This window comes from Erpetoichthys calabaricus, chromosome 1 (genome assembly GCF_900747795.2).
Source record: "Erpetoichthys calabaricus chromosome 1, fErpCal1.3, whole genome shotgun sequence".
NCBI lineage: Eukaryota > Metazoa > Chordata > Cladistia > Polypteriformes > Polypteridae > Erpetoichthys > Erpetoichthys calabaricus.
This window is the reverse complement of record NC_041394.2, coordinates 60,313,840-60,337,758: the sequence shown is the minus strand read 5'-3', so window position 1 is coordinate 60,337,758 and position 23,919 is coordinate 60,313,840. Positions and strand designations below refer to the sequence as shown.

Sequence of the window (23,919 nt, the reverse complement as noted above, 5' to 3'; positions counted from 1 at the left end):
TTTACTGTTTTTTTTTTTTTTTTATCTATGTCTCCTGTCTCCTATTATATCCTATCCTATCCTATTATAGGTTCCAAAGGGGATCTACAGAGCTATGCAATTGGGGAACCATTCATTTAAAGCTTCTAAGAAAGAACTTTAGTTTATTTAGATGATAACAGGCTCCATAAATAGCCATGAACAGATTATAAAAGATTTATGAAACACCAATGGTTTCTTATTTTAAAAGGACTCTTGCTGCGTGGTGCTGAGATGTCACCCGTTGCACGGCTGCACGTGGGTCCCAATCCGTGTGGTGGATGCGGCAACGCGTTGTAATCAGCTCAGGCTCCCAAACTCACTTTCTCCTCTCTTGCTGCATACAATAGATTTTCTTGATCTATTTGTATCCTGTTAGGTAGTCTACTATACATTAAAGATTTTAGCTTTTCCCCCATATTAGCCTGGAAAACCCACTTCATATTTAAAGAATCCTTCTCAGAATGAAATGATTCTTTGTCAAACAACAGTTTATACAATGAACCACACAAAAAAAAAACAAAAAAAACAAAAAAACAGTAAAGTGCCATTAAGGAACCCACTTTTTTAAAAAGTGTACATGCAAGAGCAGCATGGTGCCGCAGTACTTAGATTCTAGCCCCAGCTCCCAGATCTGAATCAGAGTGCAGTTGCTATTTCCGTGGACGTTGCTAGTTCTCTCTATGTGCGCTACTCTAGATTTCCGACCACGAGCAAACAACGCGCGTGTTAGACTCACTGGTTCATTATAAGTGTGTACTGTGATAAACTGAAGCCCCGGTCAGAGATGTGTCGAACCTTGAACCTGATGCGACCGCAAAATTGACAAAAAAAGGCTTTTTAAGATTGACAGATGGATTCATATTTCAATAGAGTCATGATTGCTTGGACATCACAAAGCTCGACAGGGCAATAACGCGTGCATTGAAATTGTCACAAAAGCTCCAATCACATTTTTTTGTAAAATCCTTCACTGTGGCTCTTCACAGTCATTCGCACTCACTGCAGTACGAAGAAACGCTGTCGAAACGACCTATTTTAAAAGCAGCAAGCTCTCTCTCTCTCTCTCTCTCTCTCTCTCTCTCTCTCTCTCTCTCTCTCTCTCTCTCTCTCTCTCTCTCTCACTCACTCTCACTCACTCTCTCTCTGTCGCCCCCCTCTGCCACCCCCCCCCCCCCGTCACTTTTGCTCTCTTTATCCTACACTCCATCTCCGAGTCCACACATCGCCTGCATGAAATGCTCGAATTAATTTGAGACTTGACAGTTTCAAATCGCGTCGATGGTGTTCTAGAAAGATGTATTTTAAATAGCTGTGGACGCTGAATCGGAATTCTTTGGATCTTTTCATGCTTTTTCTTCTTCTCTCACTGAGCCGCTTTATTATTCGGAAGACTCGGAATTTATATTTGGACTGCTGGTGCTTTTGTGATTTTTTTTAACAGTTCGCTGTAATTGTTTTTCTCTGTGTCGAGTAGCAACTGTGCAGAAATCTAGCAGCCACACTGGGGGATATAAACAGATACTGTATTATGGCACTATGATTGACGGAAAGGAAGGCACTTAATTAATCTGTTAATTAGCAATCGATATATCAAACTGATTGCTTCTCAAAGAGCTGACACAACGGGCAAAACAAACAAACAAACACAAAAAAAAACAAGATGAACGGGTTTGTTAAACTAAGAGACAGATTGACAGGGATCATTTAAGAGCGGTAATTAAGAGTGGCCTGCACGAAGCGATGTGAATAGATTTCGAGCAAGCGATCAGGCTCTGATTCCAGCTATAGATTTGTGCGTGTATGTGTGAGAGACTGCGCGTGCGTGTGTCTACAAGTGAGAGGTTAATAAGAACACCTGCAGACAGCCAATAATGGATTAATCGCGTTTGGCTAAAAATGCTAGACAGACAGACAGGGCGACAAACTCTGGAGAGCTAGAAATCCAAGTATTTTATCTCTTAAGCAGCTAAATATTATAACGGCCGGACTGAAAGGCTGAATAGCAGTAATGATAAAATGGTGCGAGATTGGTCGTGCTGACTAGAACAAGCTGTTCAGTCATATTGTATAAAGGCATGTAGCGCGCACAGCGAGGAGCGCAGCACAAAGTTTCACAGAGCTACAGAGATAACGGTCCTCGAACTCGTGGCTGGCACAGACAGGGAGGCTTATAGGACACTGCACATCTCGATAGCGGAGACCTACCGCCGTAATGTCGTCGCATGGCAGAGACTTAGTCGCGCTAAGGCGCTTTTCCCCCGGTGTGATCTTGACTATTGCCTCGCTGATCTTGTCCTCGCTCCTCACTCCGGCTCTAGGTAAGAAGCCACTATACATCGGAGCGCTTTTCCCGATGAGCGGAGGATGGCCCGGTGGACAAGCCTGCTTACCTTCAGCGAAGATGGCCCTAGAGCACGTCAACAATCGGCATGACATCCTCCCCGGATACGAACTCAAACTCATCTACCAGGACAGTAAGGTAAGAAAGCACTTCTCTTCCTTCCTTCCTTCATTTGATTAAATCAATGTATTTAAATACCTAAGGCACAATCAAATGCTGGGGTTCTAGTTAGAAGACTGATTTGGGTAATGCATGCGTGTATGTGTTGGCCAAGCTGTGGGCAGATGGAGGCTTGGCAGTTTAGAAAATGTAATTGCTTCACTGAGCAATCGGAAATAACATCTACATGTGTGATGTAGCTTTTAAGGTCACGCATTAAGGAAGTTCTAGATAATACATCAGCCAACAAGAACTTGCATTCAATGTATTCTAAAAGAGCAAAATTGTGTCCCAGTGAGACATGTAGGCACAAAAAGCCAGCACATGAACATACAGTATAACTTCTTATGCTTCATAAATATTTTATTCCACTTGCATTTAATGCACAAATGCTGTTTTTATTTAAAATGTTTACAACTTGATATGTTAGACAGAGAGAAACAGCCCTTTACTTTAATGTGCTTTTTATCATAATGTATCTAAAACATATAATCCATAGGTACAGTGACTTTTCTGTAGTCGCTAGTATTCGTGTTACAGTTATCTAATAAGTTAATGCTAATTGAAAATGTACATAAGATTTTACAAAATACCATATCAGTAGCCAGATTCATGTGCCAGGGCTTACATGAGCAAATTCCTAAAACTATATTACTTTTTACACTTAATAATTTACACAAACGTCATGTTTTTTCATTAGCTCTTTTAAACTACACTTTATTGCTGCTGGCTGACAGCTCTAGAGCCCTACGTACTTGTAAAAAGATTTTTTTGTGCCACGTTTATCATGTAAGCCACCATAAGAGTGTGAATGTGGATTGAGTGAAAAAGAGTGAAAATGTAGATTTTAAAAATAAATGTAGATGATAAAGTGAAAATTAGGTCAAAGTTGGTAGCACAATGGAAAGTTAAATGCACTTATTGAAGGTTCAACAGTTGAAACTTTGTGTTTCTAACATGAGCTTTTACCTCTTTGCACACTCACGCAATCCTTCACTATTTTTTTTTTATTTGCTTGTACAGTACATGAAACTGTACCAAAGCACATCCTGCTTATTTTAAATGGGAATAATGCAGCTGCTTATTCTGCAGCCCTGAATATGAGCTCTTCTTCTTAAGTATGTGAATGTTGTGCATGGCTGTTTGATAATGTTGTTTTATTAACTGTACATTATAACTGAGAATTCAAATGCCTTGAAATAATAGAATTTCCATTTCAGTTATGCTTGTTGTAATTTGTACTCTGAAGAGTGTTAATTAGATGTAGCAGCAACTGTTGCATACCTGCCATATCTGAAAACGGTGCATAGAATGTTTTATTGTGTGTGCAAGTAGTAGTGGGGCGATTTATAGTAAAAGGCTTCAACTGTAAAGTGTTAAATCTTGATTTTGTCTTTGTAAATAATCAATCTGAAGATCTACTGTATATCTATTAACATGTTCAGTACAAAATTTGAAACTTTGTCGTGTGCTCACTTATAAAACAATAGTCATAGAGTGTTTTAAATAGTTTAAAATATTTAATATGTCTTGCATCATATTCCTTAACCTTTTATGTGTGATTTTTATAGTATCTAATTAAACAATAATACATAATTTGAAAAAGCTGGAACCCTATGCAAGGCTGATTCCTGTTTAGCACTCGGTGCTACCAGGATAGGCTGTGGCTCCCCATGACCCCAGGTATGGCTAAAGTGGGGGAAAAAATGAATAGAATAAAAATCCATATTGTAATTTACAAAGCACTTATTTTCTTGGTAATTAATATGAAAAATGTGATTTAATATTGTTATAGTAAGAAATTACTCATTTCTTCATAGATTAAAGATAATTTAGTTTTACTAATTTTGTACTGAAAATGAAGAGGCAGGAAATTGCGATTATTTTCTATAATAAGAAGCTTTCATTTTACTTCATATACTGTAGATGATCCGCAATTTTGCCTCTGGTGTATTTTTGTGATTTTGATTACGTTTTCCTTAATTATGGAGCAAACTACTTTAATCACAGCTAATGACTTCAATATGCCTATAAATGAAATGGGGACATGGTGACTCAGTGGTTAGTTGTACTCCCTAGCAGAACTTTAGGGACCTAGGTTCTTTTGCAGTCTGGTTCCAGTCTGGCTCAATCTCTCAAGCCTGCATGGATGTCCTCAGGGGAGTTGACTTTGCTCTCACATCCTAGCTACACACACACACACACACACACACACACACACACACACACTGTACTAACTGACAGCTCTGCATTTGGCCAAGTGAGAGGGTCTGAGTATGAGTGACCCCAGCAATAGAGCGGCATCCTCTCCAATGCTGGGCTCTCTCTGCCTTATGCTAATAGGATAGGTTATAGATCTTCAGGATACTGTAATGGACCGAGAAGTTTCAGAAAATGAATGGGTGAATATAAAATACAATAATCCTGTACATCATCTCATTGTGAAGTGTTACTTTCAAATTGGCATTATTTATTATGATAGAAATTACTAATGACTATGCATTGAGTACTTTGAGTGGTTGCTGTAGAACATTTGCTGATGCTGACATGTGAAGAAAATACGTTCATGAATCATGTTTATTTATTGTTTATATTTGCATGAAAGCCTGCTATTTCAATTATTGAGAATTTTTGCTGTTCAGAGTTAATACTTTGATGAATAATAACAATTATTTAACCAATTCAGGGTCATGGAGATCCTCAGTTACCACTATGTGCAAGGTAGTACCTGATCCTTGATGGATTTCCAGTCAATACCAATAAATAATGCATTTGGTTGAGTTCATATGTGTTGCTAACTCTAATTCGGGGTGGTGTGGTGGCACAGTAAGTAGAGGTGTTACCAAAAGGATTCAGCATCCTGCGTTTAACCCCATTGTCACTGTAAAGTTTACATTTGGGTTTTTCTCTGAGAACTTTAGTTTCCTCTCTAAGACATTGATCCTTGTGTGGGTGTGTTAGAAAGCAGACCCTGAAATGAAATGGCACACTGTCCAGGCTGTTTCCTGGCCTGTGCCCATGAGTGTCCCCTTGACTCTAAAATAGATTAAGTGGGTTTGAGAGTCTTGGACAGATATATACTTCACTTAGGCTGCCTGGCAAGTCCAGAGTCCTGGGTTCAAATCCCGAACCAGTCCCTCTCTACATGGCACCTACGCATTATTCACATTTCTCTAATTGCTCTGGTTTTCTGTTAATGTGGTGATGGATGGACGTCCTGTATGGAGCTGAATGCTGCCTGGATAGGCTCCGGCCTCTTCATAACCCTGTATTAGAACAACTGGATTTGAAAAAATGATCAGTGAAAGTCTAATTTAAGTACACAATAGACTGAGAAAAGGTGATTGTAGACTACTAGTTATAGATTGAAATCTTCTTCTCTGATTATGAATTTAGCCCTTTTGCATTCCCTTATTATTATTATTATTATTTTGACATTATCTTTTATTGACAGTGGATAAGGAGAAATCTTATTAAGATTTCTTAATAAGAATTTGTTTGAAATTAATGTTTCCTATACAATTTTTGAAAAAAGTGATATAAAATTTTGTTTTAATACTGTATTTAGTAGACATACGTCTTTTTCTATAAAATCTTCTGTAACAGAAGAAGTTGAGAACAGTTGTGTAAAATTTTCTGATTTCCTGGAAGGGTTTTTTTTTCATTCACATTGACATGAATTTGCAATTAAAACCAATTTCATAATATTAACTTCCTCAAATGACTTATCTTGAGAGATTATGTAATTTAGCACAAACGAACTGTCAAAATGCATTGTTTTCAACATGACATTAAATTTGATTTTCATATATGTTCTTGGTTCCATTTACAACCTTTCCTATAATTGCTTTTTTAAAATCTGACCTAATTTATACAGACGTGCTCTTCATCCATTATTAACATTTTCAGGAGGAGTTACAATCACTCATACACAATATAAACTGTAGAAAAGAGCTCTTTTAAAAAAATGCATTTATGCATTTATATATGATTATAATCATTGCATGTATTTAATGCTTTACAGCAAGCACAAGTCTACTTGAAAAATAATTAAAATCACCCGTTTCTTAAAATGTCAAGTGATCAGTAGCATTTTGTCTACATGCTAAGGAAATCAAGAAGATTAGTTTCCCTTTTGTAAGTGGAAAGCGGGTGCAGTGGTTAATGCTCCTGCCTCACAGACCCTCCATCATTTATTCTTGTCCTTTGTCTGACTGCTCCCTGTTTGCAGACTGCACGTGCTCAATGTGTCTGTGAGGATTTACTTTGGGAAGCCATTATTCTCTGCCCAGATCCCTAAGATACCTGTATGCATTAGGCTAATTGAATATTGTAAATTGTCCTTGTTTATGGACTTGAATGAGCCCTGTAATAGACAACAAATCTGGATCCTTCTTTGTACCCAGTGCTGCCAGGATAGGCTTGGGTCTCATAACCCTAAATTAAATTAATTAAGTCAGAGAGTGCCTGGTCACTGAACGATAAGATTTATGAGTTAACTTCTTTTCATTTAATCTTTTTTAAACAGCCATCACTTAATTGAAGTTCAAGAACTTATTAAAGATGTGTTAACTCCTACAACCTTTTGGACCTGCATTTTTGAACTATTATTTTACATTTTGTATGTCCTGTCTAATTTGTGTAAAAATTACTTATAAGATAATTGAAAAAGTGTTTTTTTTTTTTTTTTAATGAAATAGCCATTTTTGGTTATTCTGCCCCATATTTTAATCCTTCCAAAGATGCATCTTTGGAAGCCCTTTTCACACTTTCATATTTTTTCTTCCGATAGGTGCCACCGCTGGGTAAACAGGTTATACTAAGTGATGGCAGAATCACAAAAGACTAGTTAGTGTAGTGTTCCTGCGTTAAAATTCAAACTAAAATCTCCTTTCCTGTGTTTCGGCAGTGAAACATACTCAACAAAATGGAACCAAGCAATCAAAAGAGATGAAGGACCACGTTTTTATACATCACGGCAGCCTTTATATTTGCAGTGAGCACTTTAAATCTGATGAGTACACAAAGTTTATGCGCTGCCTTAAGATTGATGCTGTGCCTTTTTAAGTGGAACAACTATAGTGTCGTACTGACACTGGAATCGGCTTTTGAAAGGGCAAGTGCTTATCTCAGAGTTAATGTGTTAGAGTCTGCGCTGGTGGAAAACAGCACAGCAGGTCCCTTCTCAGTGCAGCATGACTATGCAATGGCATCTGCTCCTGGTCAGTGTATAAAACTTCACTGCAATGTGATCAAGTTTTTTTTTTCTGACTAATAACACTACACAACAAAGGTTTTGCTTCTTGAGCACTGTTAGGTGTTTCTTATAGATTTTTGGGTGCTGATCATGAATATCACATCAAAATTTACCCATCACGTACCGTTCCTTCAGTTTTGTCTTGATTATTTCTTATATTTGTATCCAAACATTTTCGCTCCCCTAAGTGACTTATCAACAACGGTTTGTGCAGCCTGGGCATGTCCAGGCATGGAATCAGGCCAGGTTGGAAGCTGTTCTGTGGAAGTTGACATCCTGGGCATGCCTGAACGAGCTTGACGCTGTCTCAGCATGCTATAAAGGTGGCTTGCATACACCGATCCTGCTCATTTGGTTAATATAGATATTCAGTGTGTATGTATAGTATCAGTACAGTAAAGTATAGTATCTGTAGCAATCTAACAGTAAGTAAGCTTAATGCTATAGAGGTTTTGGTGTTGGGTAATATTTCTCTTAAATGTAGTAATAGCCGCAATACATTCTGCTATATCTGTGGCAAATATACACTTGTGCCTCAGAGACGTTGGATGACTGCTCTTGTGAAGAAAGCTTATCATCTGTATTTCAGCTGCAAAATTGGTGATCAAGACAAGGAATGGGTGCGTCACATTTGCTGTGCGACATGTGCTTTCAGTCTCAGAGCCTGGCTCAGAGGCACTCGAAAGACGATGGCGTTTGCTGTTCCAATGATATGGCGAGAACAGAAAGACCTTGTGATGGACTGTTACTTCTGTTTGACTAATGTGTCTGGTTTCTCTGCCAAAAATAAGAAGTCAATTGAATATCCTAATCTGCCTTCAGCAATGAGACCTGTGCCACATGCCAACAGTCTTCCAATTCCAAAACCACCAGAGGATTGGACCTTAGATGAACCAGATGAAGAAACTGCAGTGCAAGGTACTGACAGTGACATTGACCCTGATTTTGAACCATGCACATCAGGCGATCCACATCTGATAACACAGTCCGAATTGAACGATTTGGTCAGAGATTTTGTCAAAAGCAAAAGCTGAGCTGCTGGGTCGAGACTGCAGGAATGGTGTTTGCTGTCACCAGGTATGAAAATGTCTGTGTTTCGAGGCCAACATCACCATATAACCAGTTTTTTTGCACAAGTCAACAGTCTCTGTTTCTGTTGTGACATTGAAGGATTGTTCTTGGCCTTGGGTTGTGATCACAACCCAGAAGAGTGGTGTCTCTTCATCGATTTGTCAATGTTAAGCTAGAAAGCTGTTCTGCTACACAATGGCAACGTTTATCCTTCGGTACCTGTTGGCTATGCAGCACACATGAAAGAAACGTATGAGAATATGGAACTGTTGCTGAAGCACTTCCAGTATAGCAGGTACAACTGGAATATCTGTGGAGATCTTAAAGTCGTTGCTCTGTTACTAGGACTGCAGCTCAGCTATACAAAGTACTGTTGTTTCATCTGTGAATGGGACAGCCGTTCCAAAGAGTCGCACTATTCTCAACAGAACTGGCCACTCCGTAAAAACTTAGTTCCAGGACAGAAAAATGTGGCACACGAATCACTTGTCGACCCGACAAAGATATTTTTGCCTCCTCTTCACATAAAACTGGGACTCATGAAGAATTTCGTGAAAGCACTGAACAAGGAAGGCGAAGGTTTTCGTTATTTAAGACAGATGTTCCCAAGAATAACTGACACCAAGATCAAAGAGGGCATTTTTGTTGGCCCCCAGATCAGACATGTTATGAGTGACAAGCGGTTTGAAGATTTGTTAGTTGGGCCGGAAAAAATTGCCTGGAAAGCCTTCAAAGACGTTGTTGACAATTTTCCGGGCAATTATAGAGCCCCAAACTACATTCAGCTGGTAGACAAACTTCTCAAAGCATACAAGACAATGAAGTGCAATATGTCACTCAAGATTCATTTCCTCCACTCACACTTGGACTTCTTCCCTGCAAATCTCGGTGCTCTCAGTGACGAACACGGGGAAAGGTTTCACCAGGACATTGCTACGATGGAGAAACGATACCAGGGCAACTGGAATCCTCCAATACTTGCTGACTACTGTTGGACACTGCAACCTGATGCACCAGAAATTGAATACAAAAGAAAATGAGGAGCAAAACACTTTTAATTCTGTTGAATTTAATAGCTTATGCGAAACATAAACATGACTAAATACATTATTGTCAGTAAACATATAAATGTCTATTTCTCAGAGTTCCTACGTGTTGCAGTAAAACCAAAACTTTATGTGTGCATACCCAGTAGGTACCTGTCACAATCAGCAAAAACTTTTCAGGAAGCAAGACTTTTCAAAAAAATTGTTGTGCAGTGAATAATATGAACTACATGTTTAAATACTGTATGTTTGTGCATTTCATAGCTTGAACTTAATAACTTGTATACATCCATCCATCCATTTTCCAACCCGCTGAATCCGAACACAGGGTCACGGGGGTCTGCTGGAGCCAATCCCAGCCAACACAGGGCACAAGGCAGGAAACAATCCTGGGCAGGGTGCCAACCCACCGCAGGACACACACAAACACACCCACACACCAAGCACACACTAGGGCCAATTTAGAATCGCCAATCCACCTAACCTGCATGTCTTTGGACTGTTGGAGGAAACTGGAGCGCCCGGAGGAAACCCACGCAGACACGGGGAGAACATGCAAACTCCACGCAGGGAGGACCCGGGAAGCGAACCCAGGTCCCCAGATCTCCCAACTGCGAGGCAGCAGCGCTACCCACTGCGCCACCGTGCCGCCCAACTTGTATACAACAAACTTAAAAAACTTTTGAAAACAGTGCAAAGATAAATGGTCACTAGGTAAACATCAGTCAAATCCAGTTATCTGAATAAGATTACAGCTTATTTAGTTTATTTTATATTACAATATAATGATGTCTCTTGAAATGGAGTGAGCTAACATTAACTTTACAAAAAAATCTAAATGGTTAGAGGAGTCTGTTAGCTTACTGTCATACTGTACATACATAGGTAATTGTAAAGGAACTAGCTGTGTAAGCCCGTGCTGTAAAAAGCCCGGGGTCCTAGAAACTATTGAAATTGTAAAAAAGAATTGAAATGTAGAGATGTCAGATAATTGGAAGGAACTACTCTGGGTGTCTCTCTCCTAGGAGGTTTTCGTGTTGCCGACGTGCTCACATCATTTGTGCATTAGCAGCTACTGTAAGTGACTGTCTTTCTTCGGAGGTTTCCTTTTGCCGATGTGCTCGACTTGCTTGTGTATTAGCAGCTAAGCGAGTGACTCTTTCTTCAGAGGTTTCATTTTGATGACATGCTGGCTCTGCTTGTGTGTCCTTGGAGGTGGAGCCCTTACCTCGACTCCACCTCTTACTTCCGGGCCGGACAGACACACACACTTCCACGCGTAGACGTTTATATATAAGGTTTCTCCATGAAAAATTTATAGCCCTTGTCCAGTTATTTTTTATTTATTACTGAGTGCTTTTCAACCATACTTTTATATTGTAAAAATCAATTATTGTAAGTGAAAGTAGACAAGTGGAATAAACACAAACCATTGCTGGTTAACTGGCAGGAAAAAGATTTGCCTGTCAACGTGTCACTTCCAAATTTTGTGAAAAGGGCTAACTGGTGCATAGTTTAGTGCCATGTGGAGGTCTGCCACCCCATCCAGAACTGATTTCTATATAAAGCTCTTGTATCCTATGACCTGTATAGTTGTTGAATGGCTGAAAGTAGCTTTTAGCTTTCAAGATCTAAGGGTCTCACTATACAGTTTTAAAAGGCGCCTTTAAAATAATAATAATTTATGATGTTACTTTTTTACATTGTTACTCAAAAAATCATTTTAAATATTTAATCAACCTCTGTAAATTTTACCAGAATAATTAATCAGTCATAAATGAAGTATGTGTGTGTGTGTGGCATTTGTGATATTGGCTAAATTAAGGAAATAAGCATTAGTGCTTCTACAGAATTATTGCCATGTTTCTTTGTCATCTGCGGTGGGCTGGTGCCCTGCCCATGGTTTGTTCCTGCCTTGCGCCCTATGCTGGTTGGGATTGGCTCCAGCAGACCCCCGTGACCCTGTGTTAGGATATAACAGGTTGGAAAATAACTGACTGACAGTTTCTTTGTCATATGGTGTCTGATTTATCTAGTAAGCATCCTTGAATTTTACCAGGGTGCAGGGGCGTTGCAGAGCCAAGAAAGAAAAAGTCTGTATTTTAACTTAAAACTAGAGACAGGTCATTCTCAATAATTTTGAAAAAACATTGCATCAGCTAGTAAAGTCAATATGCTACCAAAGGACAACGTTCACATACTTATAACACACATATATCATGAACCCACATAATAAGGGCAGTGAGACATAGTGGTTAAGGCTTTGGACTTCAAACCCTATGGTTTTTGGATCAAAAACCGTTTGACAATGAGCAAGTCACTCCACCCGTCAGTGCTCCAGTTGGCACAACAAAAGGAATGTAACCATGTGTCAAATGTGGTAAGTCCCTTTAAAGGTGTCAGACAAATAATAAGTAAGTCAGGGGTGTCAAACTCCAGTCCTGGAGGGCCGCAGTGGCTGCAGGTTTTCATTCTAACCCTTTTCCTAATCAATGACCAGTTTTTACTGCTAATTAATTTCTTTCCCTTTCATTTTAATAGCCCTGTTTTTTAGGATTCAGTCCTCTGAATTGATTCGTTTATTCATTAAATGGCAACCAAACAGAAATGAGAGTGAAATGAGGCAACAGATGACCAGCTAAATTGGGGCTTCAAACTCCAACCAATTTCACTCCAATCAGTTTCTTAATGGGAAACCGCTTCTTGCTGTTAATTAAACCCGTTATTTAATTCCATGGCTTGCTTCTTCTCTGATCTGCCACGGCAGACATTTCCAAACCTGTTGATTTTCTCTTTTTTCTAAGAACACCATCAAAATCTTTTGGTGATTTGAGAGATCAACCTTACCAAGACCTTCACCTTTCTTTATTTTCAGATATTGTGTGATGGGCATGGGCTGGTTATGTGGCAGCTTATTTCGTGTCTCATTATTGTTTGGGTGCAACTAAGGGGTCTGAGTCAAATCAATTAAGACTAAAGCAAAATAATTTATTTAGCAGCAAAAACTGGTCACTAATTAAGAAGCTGCTTAGAATGAAAACCCTCCAGGACTGGAGTTCGACACCCGTGAAGTAAGTAATAGTAACATTAAGAAACAGTGACTTGTGAGAACTATCAACACTAAGAAAGAAGAGGGGATCTTTACAAAAGAAAACTCCAACTTGGAGAAATTTATCAAATTGGAAGGCTTCATTTAAACAGAATAGCTTACCACACATACTGTTAGGAGTCTTTTCTATGCATAGAAAAGAACATAAATTTGACAAATAAGAGAAGACAGTTCAGTCCATAATGCTTGTTTGGTTAAATAATGAATAAGTAGTCAAAACCTCATCCAGATACTTTTTAAAATTTGTCAAAGTTTCTGCTAACAGTACAGTATGTGACGTGCATGGCTGTCCATAGGAAATTTTTGGGGGCGAAAGTTTCAGGGAACCACCAAATTAAGGAAATTAATAGGATACAATGAAACTAATAGAAAAGAGGATAAACTTAAACAGTGTATTTGGTTAACATAAAACAGAAATAATATAATTTAAATCCTAAAAAGCATTTAATTTTGATTATAAAAGCACATTATTTTCATTAAGCAACACACACCAGAGCAAACAACTGCTGAAAAGCTTGTTTTTTAAGCTGCTTTAACATTTAAATATTGAAACACTGCCAAGTTAGCTTTTACAGGAGTGCTGAAGGATCCCCCCTTTCACATTTGTAGCCTGTTGCATCATGAGATCCACTTTCCCTCATGTTTCCTCATAGGCCTTTCTGGTAAATGTTTTGTGAATAAAACTGTATGTCTAATTTTACAGACACAATTGTTAACCTTCTGATTAATTTAAGTAAATCTCAAGGTGCCAGCTGCCTTTATTAATGTTCCCTTGCTAATGTTGCCTTCTATCTTGCTGGCTGTATCAGACAAATGACACACAGTTACTGCTAATGCCAGAAGGACCCTTGAGCATGGCCCTTAACCTTAAAATTGCTGTAGGGGTGCCCTCGGGGATTATTAAAGTGTACCAAATACCAAATATTGATTTATTTTCTTATCTTTGAAATTATAATAAATTGTTTGAAGATAAATGTGTTCTTCTATAATTTATGAATTCTGCTCCACTAATCTAACCTCGTTGTCTTGGCCAAATTTTGGCAAAGTTAAGTAAGAGGTGCAGGGAACTCCTTGATATGTTGACACTGTGGCAAACACAGGATGTTGTGCCACCCTCCTTTAATGAAAACTTCTGGGTGCCGACTTCTAGGCAATAAAGTTCTATTTCAGACATTGCTGAAAAGTCATGAAGGAGTTGTGTAATCCATCATTCCCCGAGGTTCCTAGTCTAATAATCTGATACCCTCAAAACTAATGAGATTCAGCAACTGGCATTCTCTGAGATTAGAAGCTGTGCAGAATGATGCCAGCCTGATACAACTAAATAGTAAAATCCATCAATGCAACTGACATATGCTGTGTTTTAAGTATTTGCAAATCATTGCAGGAAGGTAGGAGAAATAATTTCATTGATAGTTCCCCCATGATAATTCCAGTCCAAATGCGTTAGTATACAAACAGGACTACAGAAATGAATATAACTTGGTTTTTACAGAGAAAGGGAAGTGCCACCCTTGAATCCACTACAAATGCCCATGACGACTTGATATTTCCCATAACTCTTTGTGTAAAGAAGTGTTTTTTTGTTTTTTTTTGCCTTTTATCTTAAACGCATTGCGTCTTATGTTATACTGATGTCCTGAAGGATGCAATCCACTATTTAAAAGAAAGAATTGAGATGGATCAAGTTTATTAATGACTGAAAATATTGGAGACCTGATTTAGTTCCATGTAGCCTTCTTTCTTTAGTACTAAAAAGATTTAATACCAAGGGATGCACTTAGTTGTTCTCTTCACATCTTTAAGAGTTATTGTGTGATTTTGTAGGATGGTAACCAGAACTGCAGACATGTACTTCAAGTATGTGTGAAAGATGGAAGAGTTCGTAAGAAATGGGACACTTTAAGAAATAATGCCACCCAAATTAAGGAGTTATGACATAGCTTTTATTTCTCACCTTATTCAATAATATAATATTAAAAAATAATGAAGTCAACCAGATTTGGCATTTTGTGAATGAATTATATCTGAAGTGACGTTAAACACTTAATGCAATTGGGTTGTTTTCTACTTTCTTGAAAACATTGTAGCATTTCTTTAAATGCTGTTTGTTTGGATCAAGTAGCAAATCAACAGTAAATTCCCATTTGTACTAAAACATTGACTGGAAGTTCACATGAACACAAGGAAGTAGGAATGTAATATGTCAAAAGTCAGTTGTTTTTTAACCTGCTTAATCCTGAACAGGATCATGGGGGTGCTGGAGCCTATCCCAACTGGCATAGGGACAAGGCAGGAACAAACTTTGGACAGGGTGCCAGTCCATCACAAGGTGTATGTCAAAAGTGATATCTCCAACAAACGTCTTGTCACTTGAACAAATAACATCCAATGAGTGACTTTTAATAATTTTTTGTTTTCAACTAAACATATTTGTCTTTTTACTGCCTCCGTGACACTGAAAACAGTTAATTTACATAAATCCCTAAAATCTTTGTGGTTGCTGCTTCCTGCAGATCAGCCTCATTCATCTTGTATTTATAATCAATGAAATAGTTTGCACTTCTCTATATTAATCTGCATTTTCAAAGAGTTCACCCAGTTCTGAAGACTGCATCAAGTCTTTCTGAAATGCTTCTGCTAAAGTTCCAAATTTAGAGTTATTAGAAAAATGTTCAAAGTTACTATTTCAGAATCTGACATTGTATAAAATTAAAAAGTGAAATAGTCCAGACATAGATTGAAACATTCACTACTTATCTGTACCTTTGTCTTCAGCTTAACTGCCATGAGTGTCATTCATCCATCCATTTTCTAAACTCTTAATCCATTACTGGATTTTTGGGGAGCCAGAGGTTATCTGTACAGACTCTGGGATAACGTAGAAATTAATCATGGATAAATGCCAGTCTGCAAACTATCACACATGCGCACACACACACAGTTCTTGTCATTTCAGGTTATTTATGAGTATGTTCTTCATTTATAGGGATAAAAGTTAGTTTAAGATGCTTGGAAATTAGAGTCACTGGTGAAAAGCATGGAGCTATGAGGCAGCCAAGCACTCTGCCACCATGCCTCCTAAATTACTACAAGTATATTTCCAGCACCCATAACAGTAAATAGCTTTAATTTTATGTCATACAGTTACTAATTTTGTAATATTGTATGTTTTTATGCCATCATCTTACTATATGGCTCATGTTTGAAGCCTCCAGAGTTTAAAAATCAATAATGTAAGTGCTCACATGACTTTAGTCAATGGGGCTTTCCTTCCAATCTTTACTTTCCGGCCAAGAGACCTTATACCCCTCTGCTTCTCTTTTTACGTAAAAAGAGGTCATCACCTTAGAGTGGGTTAATTAAGGAGAGCCCATGTAGTGCACATCAGGTAGATAATTATCATTTCTTAGAATTCCAACTGACATTAAGCAATGAAAAAAGTCACATACAGTATGTGGTTAATTATGAATCCAGCATGGAGCTAAAGCTTTAAATGTAAAATTGTTATTCTTATAAAGTAGAAAGTCTTAATGCACTCAAATGCATTAATCTAAGGCTAAAAGTATTAATTTCTCTCTTTCATTTTTCCTTAATGCTCGTCTATTTCATAGTTATGAGGAAAGAGGGTACTACTGTACGTAGAAAGAACTAGCCTAGATGTCATACCTGACGGGGAAATTAAACCACAAATAATTAAGGTATTCCTCTAATGTTAAACCATTGACCTAAGAAAGTTTCCATTAAAGAGATGTGGATACTTATACTGTACATACAGACCAGTAGGATAGAAAAAGCATACCCGAAAGTTGATGGCTCTGCATGGAGGACGTTTATGACTCTGGTGCAGTTTAGAATTTGTATCCAGTCAGTGTTTGAAAATCTTATTTCCTATTATATAAAGCAAACTACTTTCACATACTTCACTTTAATTCAGAGCTCATCTTTAAGGATATGCAACCAGAGTTTTGACTGTCTTACAGTTGGTATAGTAAAGACACTCCATTGTTGCGTTCTTTATAATATCTACTGAGATAGTAATATAAAAACAGGGAACTGCAACTCAGCACTTACGATTGCTTGATACAACAGAATTGATTTGCTGCATGTGCAAAATGTGATATTACTTTCCCATGACATGCATATGCTTATGAATCAGAATAAAATGAAACATTTACACATGACAGGGTAAATGATGGAGTTGTTCTTGATTCCCAGTTATAAAAACAGTTAAAATTAGCATTGGCAATGTACAAACCAGCACATTTTAATAAGACAATGCCGGATTATCAAAAGTGTTTAATCTATCACTAAATCTAAGACAGGCAACATTGAGAGACTTTCCTCACTTGAAAAGTCTTAATCTTCATTGTTCTTAAATATGGTTATTGCTTCAATGATGAATGTTATTATCATTTGTGTTGAACTGTACCCAAGTTTCCTGGATAAGCAAGAAGCTGTACAGAAAGTCACGCAACACTGTAAATGATTATAAAATGGCACCCTTTTCACTTTTTGGGTACTGGCTTCGACTGCAGTGTGTACAAATGATATTATCATAGAAATTATTTAGGCTTTAAAGAAATCTACAATTGAAAACTCAGAAAAACTCTTTAGTACTATGAGGATCATCAATTATGTCTTCCAAAAGGAAAGGTTAATCACAAGAGGGAGCTGCTGGCATGGACTTCATTGTGTAGATATAATATTAGCAGAGGAATAATTAGGCTGTAAACAAATCTGCACTTAAAAAATAAAAAAATAATGTGCTGTGCCGATCATCAACATGTGTCTTCTACAGGGAAAGTTAAGCACAAGAGCACTCTGCTTGTTCGCAGTCCTGTAGTTGAAAGTCAGTCTTCATTCTCTTTCGTTCAGGGGTCTGTCTCTCCTGCCTCCTGGGTTAACAGATGATAGAGAATGTCTAAGACCTCCATTTCCTGACTGACCTGTGGGTGTAGAAAGATTACAGTTTAATAGTTCTTGTCATTTGTACAAATGATCTCTTTGTCATGAAACACATTGGATTTTTAGACTTCAAGAATAAGTTTTGATCACTTTCTGTGTCCTCTTGATGTTTGTTGGCCTGATGGTCAAATTCAAGGAATTCATTCAAGGGGAAAAAAGAAAGTTGAATTCTGCTCTCAAACAGAAAGGGCAACACAAGTTTTGAAACATTTACTGTATGCTCTTCATAATTTCTGTTTTCCATTTATACTTTTAAATCTTTAACTTTACTAAAGATTTGTCAGTCCTTTAATGTATTTTCAAATTGTACCTCTTTAAACTGTTTGTAGAATTTTCTAAGTGTTCATTTGTTGATTTGCATTGTGTTGAGGAATTCTACACATTGATGTCTAGCATGCTAATGCTTTGTCTAGGCAATACATGGGCAATGTTTACAGTAAGTTAATTGTATGTAAATATAACCACTTGGATGTTAAAAGAATCAACTGATAATGCAAACAGAGACTTGCAGGAAAGTGCTGTAGACAGGGAGGACTACATCAGGTCAGGGAGCTTGGTGTGGTGCTGAAAGTGTGACTGTCTAAACTGTAAATTTAACTGGATATCTGTACAGAGTGCTGCACAACAGCAAATCTGCAACAAAGATGGGCTGTATTCACTTTTTATTAGACTGAAATTTTTTGAGGATGGCGTATCCATAATGTGATTGGTTCATTGTGTGTAGATAGATAGATAGATAGATAGATAGATAGATAGATAGATAGATAGATAGATAGATAGATGCTCTATTAATTGCAAAAGGAAAGAACAAGGTGTTAGTGCTCCAGAGGATGGATGGGCACCTCACCCAGGACAGAAGTGGATTAATTAACGGAAGGAAAGCCGGCCAGGACAGGAATCTACTTCCATCCTGGGCAGGATACCCATTCATCCTCTGTAGCACTTACAAAGATTATAGCAGCAGACAAAAAAGGTACAAATATATATTTGTACAAGAATTATCAAAATCTTAAGTATGCTAATAAGGTTCAAATGCAGATATAACAAGAAATATCTATATGTAAATCAACAAAGTTTAAGTACAGCCAATTTTTGGTACCCTTACAGCTCATTGGAAAAAGTGCTGTATGCCTCCTGAAAAGTGATTAAATGATAAGCAATTGTTCCATGTATACTTGCATGCCATTGAGGAAAGCAATGCAAGTATTGCTTTTTCTACAGAGATATTCTAAAATAGCCTAGACACAAATAATTGAATCAGAGTGATGTTTCAAACTAGCTGTTTTCTTCAATTAGTATCACACATGTCTCAATCTGTGCAATCAGTCATTCAGCCTACTTAAGTGGAGAAATTCAGTCACTCTTCTGTTTGGTATCATCATGTGTCCCACACTGAACATGGACCAGAGAAAGCAGAGGAAAGGGGTTGTCTGAGGAGGTCAGAAAGAAAATTATTGACAAGCATGTTAACGCATAGACAGGAGATATAAACTAGACAATAACTTAGAGAGTTGCTATTTCTTCTTTTCCATCTGAGAATGACATGCTGTGAGTCTGTCTCTTGAGAGGCTCTGTAACTTAGAAATGTGCCACCTGGAATGAAGACCTTTTTAAACTGTTACAGATGCAAGAGTCCAGGTTGAAGAATTTTTTCTGCTGATGGGATTACACTTACATTACATTGAACTGAATGAAAGTTTACTTTCACTGCTATTCTGCGTGTATTCTGCTCATTATTAATTCCTAGTCAGAAGAGGTGAAAGAAGACATTCCCAATAGTCAGTCTGTGCACAGTGTAGTCTTGAGTGATATGGTACTATATGAGCAAGGGTATAGTTTAGTGGCTAAAGCCTCAACTTCCTAGTGGGAATGCTATGGCTGACAGTCCCTGAGTTTGTTAAGCAGAAATGCGAACACACAGGTTTAATGGGCAGCTTGTGCATTGTGCAGTCTCGGATGAAATAGTACAATAGGCAAGGATGCACCTTAGTTACTGAAGCCCTGTCTGCCTAGTAGGAACACTATGGCTGACAATTCCAGGTGAAAGTGCTACATCTCTCTATTATATAAAAAAATCCTGTGAAGCGACGAGACTTTTTGGAAGATTTTTTCAAGTCCCGTGAGTTGAAACCTTGGCCAAGAGATTTTTTCAAATCACACACTCCTCTCAACCATTTTCAACCACACACACGGTAATCTCACCTCTCATTCTTGTGAATGCTTTTGACAGACACAGTTTCTGCTCTCTGAGCTCTTATAAATTTTTACGTTTTCCTCACTTTAACTTCCAAATAAAAGAAGATGTATTATGTTCAAATCTTCATCACAAAGGGTTATCAACAGAAAAAATGAGTACACCCAATCCTAGCATGAGAAACGATGAAGTCAAACAAATTAACGCCAAAAATGACGATTGGTTACACGGCAGATTGGTTAAATGTGTATCAATACACTTTGCTGAAACAGTTGGTGGTGATCGTGCAGAAGATGAAAACATCAATTTACAATATCCCGTATCTATAACCGTTAACACTGTCCGGTCTTCCACTGCATGACTTATTGTAGAAAGAAGGATGTATCTAAGAAAGGTAATGTAGCACATCTTCTGTGAATAACATTACACGACAAAAGAGATCTTGATATGACATTCGTATTAAAACGTTAACAGTTTCCCGCTAGAATAGCTTTTGCAAAGACAAATAACAAATCTCAGAGCCAAACATTCGAAAAAGTCATTTTTTTAATAGAGAGAAAGAAATGAAATTCAACCACGGACAGTTATGCGTTGCATTGTCAAGATGAAAGTCCAAACACAGAATCAAAATTCAATGCAATATTGACTAAATTTAATTTAAAAAATTGTTTTTAATGAAGTTTTACAGTAAAAGTGTAAGTTTAAAAAGTATTTGCTTGTTAATTTCAAAGCCAAACAGAACAAAATCATATTACACAACAAATAACTCCAACACAACATGAAACATAATTTACTTTCAAATTATTATGTTTTACTATTTTTTAATATGGTTAATTACTCGTAATGTAAAACAGTTCTATTATGCATACTGTATGTAACAATTCCCATGAAAATAAAAATCTGTTTAAATTTTACAACCGCATCCCCATACACGAGCGACAGAACCGCAAAGAGGCTAGCGTGTAGCGCAGGCAGGGGGATTGGCAAGCGAAGCGAGCAGAGGGCAAAGCCCCCTAGTGTTACTATACATTGGAGTACCGGTATATGCTCCCATATAACAAAGAACAAAAGATTAGGGTTAGTGTGTGAGTTACCACTTTGCAAATCTGCAAACTGAAATGCCTTGTAGTGTGAGTTCACAGCAATACAGGGCAGTATTAAGAAATTACTTTACTGTGGTTCTGTGTTTATTTTACAAAGGTTTAGTGAATTTGTTTTAGCATGTGGGATCATTTTAATTAGCTTTTGTCAGTGGCTTTTTCATTCTGGTTATTTGTAATGTACTCCACCACCACTTCCTATTTCAAATTCATAAATTAAAATATTTCACAAACTGCTACTTCGAGAAAAGCAGTGTCTAGTGCTGCAAAGCCCATATGCTGCAGAGGTCAATAAAAGAAGTATCCATAAAGTGCCCATAACTGCTGTTGTCATTTGTAATGAAAAGGAGACAAATCTGGGTGAAGAAAAACCCTTAATAACAGCTTTTGATTACCAGCTAGAAGTTCACAGAGGTGGTTCTTAATGAGACATTTACTGCAGAATTTGAATCCCTATTGTGCATCAAGCAATCTTATGCAATTTAGTCTTGCTTTGTGATTTTAATATGCTAACATCCATTTCTAATACATGCATACATAACGTACATGTTTTTTAAAAACTATTATTTAAATTAATTCTCAGTAAGGTTGTATATGTATGAATAAATATACATTTTAAGGTTCCTGGGATTAAACCTGAAATTTTTATATAATATATTCAACAACTGTGGGATACCAATTAAAATGGGATGTACCAAAGATTCTGAAAAGGCAGCCGCTGTCTGTACATTTTTAATGAATTGGTTAAATCCAAAGCTTGTAGACTTTGAGCTTCATTTGTTTAGGCTATCAAGGTCAACTTCATATTGTAACATAACATTCTCCAAGCTGCTTACAGGGATTATGGGGACCTGAGCCCAACCCAGCAACATCTAGAGCAAAGACAGTAACCAGCTCTTTCAGGGTGCTAATAAAATTGAGTGGCTCACTTAGTCACACACCACCACAAAGCAAATTCAGTTAAACCTGACACAGACATCTTTAGGGTTTTAGGAGGAAGAAGGTAGAATGCCCATGTGGAAACCCCAATGGGGCAAACATGTAAACACCTCACAGGAAACATCACAGCATGGAATTCAAACCCAGGATACTGCACCACCATGGCAACCTCTTTATATTGTAAAATTGTTTTATCTGATGTTGATGTACAGCTTGTCTCAATAATTACTTCATGCTACTGTCATAATAATTCTTATTTGAAATCTTCCTTTCCATATTGTTACATTTTGATTAGTACTGCAATCTGAGTTTCTTCAGCTTGAATTAAATTAGGCCTTGTTATTACATAAAATGTGTTTAAAAAGCAAAAACAGTTTGTCTCTGTTTGAGATCTCATTCTCTAAAATTAAAATAAAAATCAACAAAGATTAAATAAAACTAAGTTCAACAATTTAATTTAACATTAGATTCTACAGTGGTGGCTCTGAGGCTAGGGATCTGTGTCGGCAATCGGAAGGTTGCTTGTTTGAATTCCATAAATGCCAGAAGTAACTCCACACCTCATTGGGCCCCTAAGCAAGGCCCTTAACCTGCAATTGCTCCGTCCTGGGTATGACGTTAATGTGCATCCAGCCCTGCATGCAGTTTCCTCCAACCTACAGGGAGAACTTAGCGGTTGGTGGCAGGATTGGCACTCCAGTCACTGTAAACGAACCTCACGCTGTTTAGTGTGGTGCTGAGGTGTCACCCGTTGCAGAGCTGCACTCAAATCTCAATCCGGGTGGTTTGCCGTGTGGTGGGTGTGTCAACGAGCTTTAATCAGTGCATGCTGTCAACCTCTCACTCTCTGTACATAATAAGATGCATATTTAGAGGACCAATTTCTTTGCTTTTTTTTGGTTACCTTTTTGAATCAACAGCAGAACCTCAGATCCAAGAAGACCAGTGTCTATGCTGCTTTGCCCTTCAACAAGTGGACAAACTCTTTGAACCTTTTTATTTTATTACGACTATTTGGGGAGTTCTGAGACTTATTCAGTCCTGCATATTCATGTTTTATAGACTTGTAAAAGGCTTATGACTGTGTAATTTCCTACAAGTGCATGATGTTTCCAGGACCATTAATTCCTGCCTTTCAGTTCTTGATTGAGGGTTATAATTTTATATTTAGCAATAAGTCAATGCTATTACAATTTGTCATTGGATTTCACTAATGGTTCATATTATCCCCTTTTCTGTTGTGGTTTTTTTTTAAATTAGGAGACCTGCAGGAGACCTGTTTCTCTACTGTTTGTGGACAATGTCATCGTATTACAGTATACGGAACATTCTGATTTAGTAACTCCAAATTTAATTATGGTTCCCTATCAAAAAGAGTGGCTTTCATTCTGCAGGTTCAGGGAGAGAAAGCCCTCTTGTTTATGTAAGTAAGGACTATAAGTCGGTGTAGCTTGTGTGATTAGCAAATGTTGCAGATTGAGGCTGTAGTGTGGAAAGTAAGTTTACAAACAAAGCTTTTGATTTGTCTGTCAATCCACTTCTTATTTGTGGTCTTGACCTCTACATAGTGGCTAAAAGAATGAGATTTCATGCACAAGCATTTGAAATGTGGTTTCTGGGCCAGGCTGTTGGCCTTCCTCTTCATGATATGATGAAGAGCTCAATAATACTGGAGTACCTCAGAGAAATCTGTGTTTCTCTGGATTGAGATGGA

At 37.7% G+C, this 23,919-nt stretch overlaps 1 protein-coding gene across 3 annotated transcripts in view; it reads left to right on the top strand.

Annotated features, from left to right (window-relative positions):
* The window catches only part of gabbr1b (gamma-aminobutyric acid (GABA) B receptor, 1b), a 721,337-nt gene that overhangs the window by 445,701 nt on the left and 251,717 nt on the right, over positions 1 to 23,919 (top strand). For all 3 annotated transcript variants that reach the window (XM_051933715.1, XM_051933714.1, XM_028800495.2), the window contains one exon: positions 2,340 to 2,500. In XM_051933715.1, the coding sequence (XP_051789675.1) occupies positions 2,340 to 2,500 (161 nt within the window). The remainder of the gene's footprint in view (positions 1 to 2,339; positions 2,501 to 23,919) is intronic.